We start from the raw sequence: 10,825 nt of genomic DNA, 5'->3' as shown, positions 1-10,825 counted from the left end.
ACACAATTCAAATTCAAACTGTCCATTCCCCTTTAGGTATTCTTGATAAATGTGAATTTGGTGACATATTTTCCAAGATTTGTGCCTTAAATGCATTTTCCCCGCTCCTTTTAACGACAAAATTGCTGTCAAATCAAATGTAGTTGTTCCAGTGATCACTTTTTGGGTAGCTTGTGTGGAAATATTCCTTGTGGTGCAACTACCTCGTCACAGCTTCCACCTGTGCCATCTTCAAAAAAATCATGCAACCTTCCTTCCTGGATACATTTTTTTCTTGATAGAGTAGTTTATAGACATGCGCTTTCTTTCAATTGCCAGAAGCACTAAGAATTTCTTGCAGCCATGTAGTCATTGAGCAAGGGTGGGATCATCCCTATAAATCTTCAACCTGCTCCCATTAATCCTTCCAGGAAATACTTCCCCATTCAGCTTCGCGAGCTGAACTGCACCACCATCTGAAATATCCTTAATTACATATGGTCCTAGCCAGTGCATCTGAAATTTCAAAGGAAATTTGGTAAACTTGCTGTCATATATCAGGACCAAATCTCCATTCCTGAAAGTGTGCTACTTAATGTGACGATCGTGCCACGCCTTTTCTCTAGCTTTCTGCACCTGTTGATGAAAGATAGCAAAAAGGAGGCCTTCCTCTAACACAAGCAGTTGCACTAGGTGTTCCTCCATTATGTTGTGATATGGCATCTTGGTCACTGTTACGATCGTTAGGCTAGGCACTATGTATTCCATAGACATTACTGCTTCTTGTCCATAAACTAGTCGAAATGGTGTTTGCCTAATCAATTTCTTACAGGTTTTCTTATATACCCATAGAACCGTTGGTATGCGCACATCCCAATAATTCCTATTAACATTGCAGATCTTTGTGAGAGCATTCTCCAAGATCTTGTTGAAAGCTTCGAAAGTTCCATTCGACTGGGGATGATATGGCGTACTCTTCTGATGGTACATCTGAAATTCCTCTGTTAAAGCTGCAATTGTCTTCTTCAAAAAGTGTGAACCTCGACCACTCATCAGAATATTCGAGAATCCAAACCTTGATAGAATAAACTTGAATATGAACTTTGCAGCAGTGTCCATGTTGCAATAATTCACAGGGTGTGCCTCGACCCACTGGTTAAGTACTCTTTCACAGTGATAATATACCGTTCTCTTGTATTTTTTCCTTGTGGCTGAATAGGTTTTTGGTGCATTAAGATGACTATTAAAAGCAACCTTAATACCTTCATTAGTTATCAAACCAGGGCAAGTATGTTTATTTTAAGAGTGTTCAACATTGTCTATGCAAGTGAATTTAGAGGCTAAATTCATAATGAAATGATTTAGAATCATTGCAATGATTAACATCTAATTGTTGAAGTTCAAATCAAAACAATTCTGAAAGAAATATTTAAAGCATTTTCAAATCTACTTTAATCTATTATGCAGAGGACTGAATTGGAATGCAAGTAAAAGGAATCACTCTTAGTAAATCTAACTAGTATAGACAATAATTCGTTCAGAAGGAAAGCTACAACAAATGAACAACTAGTAACTATTCAAACATCTCACGGAAAGAAATCAACTGTAAGCTTAAGATCTTTGATAACACTACTTCAGAATGAACAACAATCAAATACTTAAACTAACTTGATAGATTTAGTAAAGATTAACACATAGATGTAAAACACAACAAGATCTATAATATAGTTGAATGACAAAATTAAATCGTAACAATCAATACTCACAACAATCGGAATAATTCTAATTTCATGAACTAACAGTAATAAACAATTGTAAGAGTAAACATAAATAAATATGACATAATTAAAGCAGTAAATATCCCATTGACTAGGCCCAGGGTCTCCAGAAGTCACTGCCAAAAGACACTCAGAATGCAATTATAGGTAAAATACAATATTCTTCATTAAACTTGATAATAGTGTTACAACATCACAGTAATGAAAGTATGCTGTGTAAACAATGACTAGTTACAATCTCAAAATTTCTAGCTAGCTGTTCATTTTGCCTGGTGGCTTTATATAACCTAGGAAAGACAAAAAAATAAAAGCGAACCCTCAGGGTTAGGAGATCCTAAGGATTTCGCAATTGACAATCTGATCTCATCACAGAATAGAATTGGTTCTCCTAGTCTTCTGTTGACCTTTGTAATCGAGACATTGTCCTTTTTCCTTTCTTGGTCGCTATTGTTCCATCGTTTGAACAACAATCGTTCAATTCATGTTCCTACATATAAAGATAGCGAAAGTTAGTTTTTCATGCCTAGATTTACCCAATTCATTAATGATCAATTTTATGTTTTCTTCTATATTTATTCCTAAAATGATGCTTCTACCAATGACGTTGCACTTAGGACAGAGTGGCCCAAAAGTTTCCAAAACTCACACAAACTTCAAATTAAATCTTTCTTTCCTATTCATTTGCTCTTCTAAGCTATTCTACAAGTGAGTATCATCATCTAACTCACTTTTTTCCTTTTTAAAAGCAAGTGCAAATGTGAGTTTTCTTCATCTAGGGTTGATGTGAAATTTCATGTTGCAAGGCTAGTACAAATGATGGGTTTTATTAGTTGTGACATTTTAAACTTTTAAATTTTTAATCTTATACCTCTCTACATGTATAAATCACTCTATCATTCACTAATCAGCTCATTTACCCTCATATTACCTCACCTTTATAGAAGCCCTAGCTCATACCTATCATTTTGGAGAATTTCCTAGCAGGACTGTTTTTAAATTCTCCTAGTCGTCTCTCTCTCTCATTTCACTCCATTCAAACTTCCTAAGTTTTCTACCACCCCTATCCATCCCCCAAAATTTCCATATCATCATCTCCCTTCCCTAACTCCCTCATTTGATCATTTCCTTCCTTGAACAAGAGAACAGTTAGCTTAAGACTAAACAACTCATTATGGAGAAAGAAAAATCCAAGGTATTGCAACAAGGAGGCAAAGGAAAAGCAATGTTAGAGCCTAGTGAACATGAGGAAACTGAAAAACAAGTTAGGAAAAAGAGGCCAAGTAACAAGGGACTCAAAAAAGAATTAAGGAGGAGAATGGACATACTTTGCTAGATGAAGACCTAGACATGGAGGACATAATTAACTTAGAGATAAATGAGGATAGAGAGTATTGGATAAATAAGGTCAATGACCACTTAGAACATCTTCTTCACAAATCCAATAGAGATAATCAACTATTGAGGCACATGGCACATCATTATCAAACCAGAAACATGATATGTACACCAAGCTAAAGCAGTTGAAAAATAAGCTAAAGGAAACCCTACAGGACAAAATGTGAGGGATAACTTGGAGATTATTGTTGAAGCATTCACGAGGGCATGCGTGATGTAGGAAATGTTCCTTATGAGGATAGAGGCAACCCCTCTAGCCCTAGAGTGGGTCTAGTCACAGCAAGACAAAACAACAACTAATTTCCTTAAACAATCATTGTTGAAAGAGCCTACCTCAAACCGGTGTTTGATGGATCTTTCGTTGCGCCACTTCAGCTATCGTTTCCTTCTCCTTGATGAGCGATTCACCTAAAACAACACAAGAGAACAACGGAACATGTAATAAAGTACAAAAATGATCTATTTACTTATAGAGTCAAGGAACCATAGGCTATCAAGTATATTTTACAAAAGACATAGGAAATCACCGTTGATTGTATTAAAATGAATAAAAGCAAAGCTTACAACCAAGCCTTGATGTCGCAAGCTTATTCGAAGGGTCCAGCCAGTATGTTTCTTCAAAGAATTCACTCTCAAAAGGATCTCCCAAGAGGTTGACAACTTTCTCTCTCACACAAAAGCACTAGTACAAGGCTAAGGCAATCCACAACTAATTGCTATACTATCAAAAATTCACACTGCAAACTATCAATCTCACACCAAAGCTAGCTAATTTGCACAATACCAAAAACTAGCTGATCATAGCAACAGGGAGTGCTTTTATAAGAGGAGGAGCCTCCATAAATGAGGGAGAGGGAGCTTATCCTCAAGGGAGGTTTCTCAAAAGGTGGAACCACCATCCCAGAGGAGGAAAGGCGAACTCCCTTGACCCAACAACCAGTTCTAGAACCACCCGGAAGCATTCTGTTCAAACTAATTCACCATATCTAGATCGTCGCAAGTCATACACTAGGGCTGAGCAGTGACGTCGCAAGGAAACAGTGTATTCAAAGCCATCGTCATAAGAAAGATCTTCAGGACTTGCACCGAGCCCTAAAATTCGACCATCGTAGGGAACCGATATACCCCTACGATGATGTCATAACGTTCTAGTTCATTATAGAGAATCGTCGCAAGCAGGATGAGGTTTACTTGCGACGATCTTGAAAAATGGGTAAAAGGGTCAATCTTCAGGATTAAGGAACACTTATTAATCTTCTTGAATGATTAGGACGATGTGGACACATTTATTTGATGTATGACACAATGGAGATGTCGCTCAGAGACTGACTTTATCCGAGATTAGGGGATATGAGGCCAGTTACAAATTACTATGTAACAAATGCCCCCTAAAGCATGAAGGCTGAGAGAGTGGGAGGGGTGAAATGCTTTACGAAATCATAACCGAACTGGAACACCATCACTGAGAGCTTGCAGGTGCAAGTACAACTGATATCTCTGACAATGAAATACATGTAGTCTAGGCATGGGCGCAACCATACAAAAGACAGATAAAACTTGGTCTGTGGTATGGACGTAGCCATCCAGAAAGAGTCAGGTATGGTTGCAACCATCCAATCAAAGAGTCATGTATGCAATCACGAACCAATCCACACAACCCGAACTTATGTAATCTTAGTCTGGGGTCTTGAATCCCAACCAATCATAGTACAATTTCTAATATGTGAATAGATGTGCTGAAGTCGAGCATACTAGAAAATCGCTTGATTACCGGCCAATGAGGTAAACTGTTAACAAGCACAAGAGAGAGCACCAATAATGTCAATGGTTCTCAAGGTACTGCCAATACAATCCATGAAGTGTGAAGAATGATATGGAGTCCAACACTCGTGGAATCACCTAATCGAAGACCAATAACACAAGCCTGTTGTCGAGTGCGAAGAACTTGCCATTGAGGCATGCAAGCTCCAAGGTACCGAAAGGAATCTCTAGATCAAATTCCTGGATAATGAGTTGGTGTTGAAAGGAAGCGACCCATCACAAGAGGGCAATAATGTTTCCCAGATCAGCGACATGAGACAAGGAACAAAATGAAGATGGATGAAACAAAGAATCAGAGGAGGATGTAAGGGTGCAAACTGCAGAAGGATTAAACTCTTGAACATATCGGCGACACGACTCCGAAATGTGGTAGCATTTTGGTACCAAGGGATCAGAAATCTGATGGAGACAACAAGGATCAAATGGAATGAGGCAAAATGACAAACCCAAACCCCAGAAGGCCAATGACAATGTGAGGATATCCCAAACCCGGCGAGAAGAAAAAGTGTTGATGTTCAAGAGTGACTAGCTGCCGTAGGTAACTAATGGAAGATTTCCAAATTTTCCCCACCATTGCTGGCGAGTACCCCAATTATTTTTGAAAAACAAGCTTGAAGTGGATATCATATGCTTGCGATATAAGTTCGTCCTTCGGACAAATCCAACCTAGTGAAATTTTAATGAGCCCTAGGGAGGAGAAGCTCGGGTCTCATCATGATGATGAGTCCAATGTCGTCAAGGTTTAACGAGTCCGACATAGGTAAAACTCAGAGTCTTTTTCATGTTTAGAGAGTTTGGAAAAGACACAGAAAAGAAAACTCCAGGGGGGGCCCTTTTCATAAGTTGGTGTCTCTCGAGCCCGAAAAGGTAGAAAACGATATGTGAGAGAATTGCTTGACCATTTTGGTCAAGGAGTACTTTTCGTAAATAGTGTTTCCAGTCTGAAAAAGTAGAAAATCTATTGGAGACATGATGCTTCGTAACCAAAAATGAGCTTGAAACAATAAAAGCTCGGCCATCTTTTCATTTTTAAATGGTCGGAAAAGAGCTGAAAGCAGACCTCCATTTTTATTCTCTTTAACGAGTCAAAAAGGGAAAAATACTCGGTAATCTTTTCATGTTTTATGAGTCAAAAAAGAGCTTAAAGAGGACTCATGAGAAATTTTCGTTGTATTCACCAAGCACGCATCAACCAGAACTTATATCCGACACACCTCTTCCTGCACAGAGAAACCCAAGTGTAAGACCCATTCGATAAGGATACATGATTAATGTTAGAAAAACCTAAGTCAAAAACCCTAAAACCATAAGGAAAACCCAAAAAAATATAGAAAAAAACCCAAAAGCCTATAGTTAAAGCCCTAAATTTCGAAAAAGGGTTATATAAGGCATATGGTAAAAACAAAATTTACATTGTTTTAGTTTTTAATCGTGGTAATATTCAAAACAACGCGTACCTTTGCAAATTTGGAGGTCGATTTCTATAGCTGGGGTGATCCATTTCGTGCCAATCTTTCGCCAAGTAAGTATCTCGCCTCTACCTCCATGTTTTAAGTGCTTTAAGCTTTAGTTTCATGCATTTTGGCTAAGTTTGGAAGGATTTTTTGTTCCAAAAAATCGCCTCGATCATCGCAGAAGTTCCCTGCGGGGTTGCGACGACCATGAATTTTGAACGAGCCAAAATTGGCATCGTCGCAGGAGAGTGATGTACTCCTGCGACGATCTGAGAAATTGTGATTGTCAAATTTGAGCGTCGTAGCTGTTTTAGAAATAGCTGCGACAAGCGTAGAGAAACACAACAATTTAATTTTTTCACCATTTTAGCATATGAAAACGGGTCAAACAAGTTCTAATCAGCTAATATTTGCGTATGTAAATGGTATTTGTATGGCAAGAACACACACATGATGCCGACAACGAAAGAGGGGCAACTGATCCTCAATGCATGCAAGTTCTCAGGAATTGCGGATTACTCAAATTCTTCCTCACGCCGCTATTAAGAGCGCAATTGGACCTCCTCGAATTTTTGATTCGATCATGGAACCTGACAGAGGGTCAATTCATCATCCAGGGGTAGGAGGTTGAGTTGGACTCGACAGACATATATTTCCTCACTGGTTTATCTCGACGAGGGGAGAGACCCCGCATGGGTGGTGTGTGGGTTATCAGAGAGTCTCTAGACATGTTGATTGCATGAGCGTGCCTAGGGGCACCCAAATCACCCACTAGCGGGAAGCTACAGATTCCAACAGTGAACAACCTGTCATTGCGTGTTTTGTTATTTACGATCATGAGAGTAGCAGGCTCTTAGGCTCAACATGAGGCAACTAAAACCCAACTGCGATTGGCTTTAGATTGCCTCAATCCTACCATGTTCGTTTGGGCAGAGGCAGCGTCTCTGAATGTGAAGAGGCAGCTGACTAAATGCTAGCGAGGAGAGACAAAGCAGTTCGGGTACGGGTCCATTCTGGTGCCGCTCACGCTGGAGAGGGTACCCATACTTTAGTTGCAGGATATGTGAGTCCCGTGGCTAGGAATACGAGAGACCCGAATCACTAGGTGGGCCCATGTGATGCCACAAGGAGGTGGTGGTTAGCTAGTAGCATGGGGTGCTGACTTCATGGAGTGGCTGCATCATCAGCAGGTAGTGGTTGAGGACTGGCCCTATGCAGGTACAGATTTCAGGGGAGATCCGAATATGTTGCTTCTGCTTGGAGAGCAGTGGGACGAGAGAGGTAACATACTTGGGTTGATTGCTACACTTTTATATTTTAGTTTTTTATTATTTTTGGATTTTAAACGTATATGCCCTAATAATTATGTTCAATTTTGCAGATGTCAGACCTGAGAGACTGGTGGGTCTCGCTCCTACGACCCGGAGGGGGGAGAACAAAGAGCTTGCCCTGCCACCTCCAGGTGGTGACGTAGAGGAGGAGATAGCCTGGAACTTGGAGGGCTTGACCGAGGGGATCCCGGACTATAGAGGGTTTGAGGAGATCCCGCGATAGTACCAACGACACACCGCAGGTGTGTCGAACAGGATTCATAGACTGCTCAGACGAGTAGTTCGGGCAGTGGTCTGCTACAGAGAGCAGAACCCACCACAGTAGTCGCCTAGGTTTCCTTTTCTATTGTTTTGAGAGACATGTGTCTTGGATTGTAACTTGAACATATACATTGTTTTTTGGACAGATACAATTTTTTTTGAGCGCCTCGGTGCGCCACACGATATATAGCTATCTATGTTCTATTATTGTGTTTGAATACTTGCATATAATGTTTTTTTATTATAAATTGCATAAATGTTTGTCTAATACATGATTTGCCAATGCATCAATTAACATGTTTAGCCTTCTAGGAATGTGTTGATATGTGATAAAATCAAAATTTATTTCCAGTAAGCGAACACGTAAATACAGTCTTAAAATTTGAGGGTTTATGATGAAATACCGCCCGTTAAGTTGAAGAACAACAAGTTGAGAGTCCAGATTCACAATCAATGCACGAATATTGAGGTTAACAACCTCAGCCAATAATTCAATGACGGCACTATATTCAATGACATTGTTCGTGGTACACCCTAGAAAAATAGCTTGAAGGTCTACTAACTCACCATGAGGATCATAGATCACGAATGCCGTAGAGGGAAGATTCCCTGTACTACGATAGGCACCATCAACGAAACCGATATAAGGTGCAACAGACATCTGCACAAGAAGTAAAAAGACACAATAAGTGGCAATAATGCCTACACACCAAGCCAAACATGCACACACTGAAAACACACGTATGTACACAGTAGATGCACGAAAAACTCATGCATAATATTTTTTAAGATAAAGCCCATTCCAGGGCTTATCTAAAGGGTTTCCTTCATAGTCAATTAGCTCATAGGCCCCTTTCTGCAAAACGCGTTTCACAATATAAGGCCCATGCCACATAGGTTTGAATTTTCCTGCCCCCAGCTTATCATTCGCTTGATCGTATAGCAAGACTAAATCTCCCTCAATGAAAGAACGAGGAGTAACAGTCTGATCGAAGTGAGTTTTCACTCTCTTCTTCTGTGCTTCGATGACTAAAGAAGCAAGATGATGGGTCTCGTCTAGCCACTCTAGGTAAAGAAGACGTTCTTCTACAGGAGTAGTATTCGGGAGCAATTCGACAGCTAACTTGAGAGAAGGTATCTCGCATTCAATTGGAAGGGTAGCCTCCAGACCATAAATGAGTTGAAACGGTGTGAATCTGGTGGCATCCTTCACTGAGGTACGGTAGGCCCATAAGGTGGAAAACAACATCAAATGCCAATTAGACTTGTGCATTCCAATGGTACACTGAAGCATCGTAACCAACACCTTGTTGATGGCTTCGACTTGGCCATTGGCCTGAGGGTAATAAGGCGTCAAACTATCGTGACACAAGCCTAACTAGGTTGTTAACTTAGTCATCATATGACCATGGAAATGAGAACCATGATCAGTGACAATAGCCTGAGGGACTCCGAATCGAGTAATCACATGATTGAATAAGAATTGGGCAACTGTCTTACCGTCATTGGATGATGTAGGCATTGCTTCGGCCCATTTTGTAAAATAATCGACGACAACGATAATATACCCATGCCCCCCAGTCAAGCGAGGGTTATAGGTCATGAAATCTATGCCCCATTTAGCAAAAGGACCAATGGTAATGACAGGATGTAAAGGGGATGGAGGTGCACTCATCTTCCGTTGGTAAATTTGGCACGTGTGGTAGGAAAGGACAGCGAGAATGCAATCCCTAAAAATAGAGGGCCAAAAGAACTAGCACGGAGGCTTTTTTGGGCAGTAGCATAACCAAACATATGGCCACCACAGGCATCAGAGTGGCAGTCATTCAAGACTTGTTCAGCTTCCTTGAACGTCAAACAACGACGGATAATTGAATCAACGCCGAGACGGTACAAAGTGTCTCCAATAATACGATAAGGTTGAGAATGGTGGCGAATACGTCACAAGCATCCTTAGACAAATCAGGACGGAAAGAAGATGTTTGGAGATAGACAATCATGTCACTGTACCAGGGGTCAAGGGTACTGATCAAGAATAGAGTGTCATCCAAGATGTGATCCTCTATTCGCAAGGGAGCAGGAGCAGACAGTAATGAGCAAATCAATTCAGCAAAGACGAGGGACTTCTTAGACTTGACGGTAGTAAACTCCAAATTGAACTCTTGAAGGATAATGATCCATTTCGAGGACTTGCCCCTAGCAATTGACGTGACAAGATGTACATCATCGGGTTGCAATCGGAAATCACTATCGTCGTGCACAACAAAATATAGTGACGGAAACGTTGGACAACGTGAACAGCTGCCAAGGCGAGCTTCTTGACATAAGCATATCGAGTTTCAGTGTCAAGGAGGTTGCGGCTGAGATAATAAATAACGTGCTTGGAACCATCATCGTCATCTTGAACCAAAACCATGCCAATAGTGCTATCGGTAGCAGTGAGATAAAGAGTATAGTCGTGATGGTAATCAGGTGGACGTAATAAGGGAGTAGAAACAAGGAGTGCCTTGAGTTGCTCGAATGACTTTTGGGCAGTGTCATCCCAAACAAAGGGAATGTCATGCTTTAGGAGTTGCATCTAGCCTTTAGCAATCTCGGAATAGTTAGGAATAAAACGACGTAGGAAATTGGCTTTGCCTTGCAAACTCTGCAACTGATGTAAAGAAGTAGGGGGAGGGAGATTCAGTATAACTTCAACTTTAAGGGTATCGAGACGGATGCCCTCTTTGGAGATGAAAAACCCAAGAAGTCTGCCAGATTCGACGCAGAAGACACACTTATGTGGATTAAGACGAATATGGTAATG

At 40.5% G+C, this 10,825-nt stretch overlaps 1 protein-coding gene across 1 annotated transcript; it reads right to left on the bottom strand.

Moving 5' to 3' along the window:
• Positions 1-348: 348 nt before the first annotated feature.
• LOC149151615 (uncharacterized) lies at positions 349-10,597 on the bottom strand. The gene is made up of 4 exons (XM_089443213.1): positions 10,313-10,597; positions 8,424-8,680; positions 826-1,219; positions 349-495 (listed from the first exon to the last, which is right to left on the bottom strand). Exons 1-4 carry the CDS (start codon positions 10,595-10,597, stop codon positions 349-351), a joined length of 1,083 nt encoding a protein of 360 aa, XP_089299339.1.
• Between the last annotated feature and the right edge of the window lie 228 nt (positions 10,598-10,825).

Source organism: Pinus tabuliformis, chromosome 9, assembly GCF_031772625.1.
Source record: "Pinus tabuliformis cultivar Carrire ecotype Pingquan chromosome 9, CPIR1, whole genome shotgun sequence".
NCBI classification, from domain to species: domain Eukaryota; kingdom Viridiplantae; phylum Streptophyta; class Pinopsida; order Pinales; family Pinaceae; genus Pinus; species Pinus tabuliformis.
The sequence above is the reverse complement of the archived record's forward strand: the minus strand, read 5'-3'. Positions and strand labels throughout refer to the sequence as shown.

Excerpts from the sequence above, each read along its gene's own strand:
- LOC149151615 (XM_089443213.1), bottom strand. The coding sequence starts at position 10,597 with ATGCAACTCCTAAAGCATGACATTCCCTTTGTTTGGGATGACACTGCC. Across the intron at positions 8,681-10,312 it reads TCGCCTTGGCAGCTGTTCAC|ATGTCTGTTGCACCTTATAT; the intron begins GTTGTCCAACGT and ends CTTCTTGTGCAG. Across the intron at positions 1,220-8,423 it reads GTTCTTCAACTTAACGGGCG|TCATCTTAATGCACCAAAAA; the intron begins GTATTTCATCAT and ends TGCTTTTAATAG.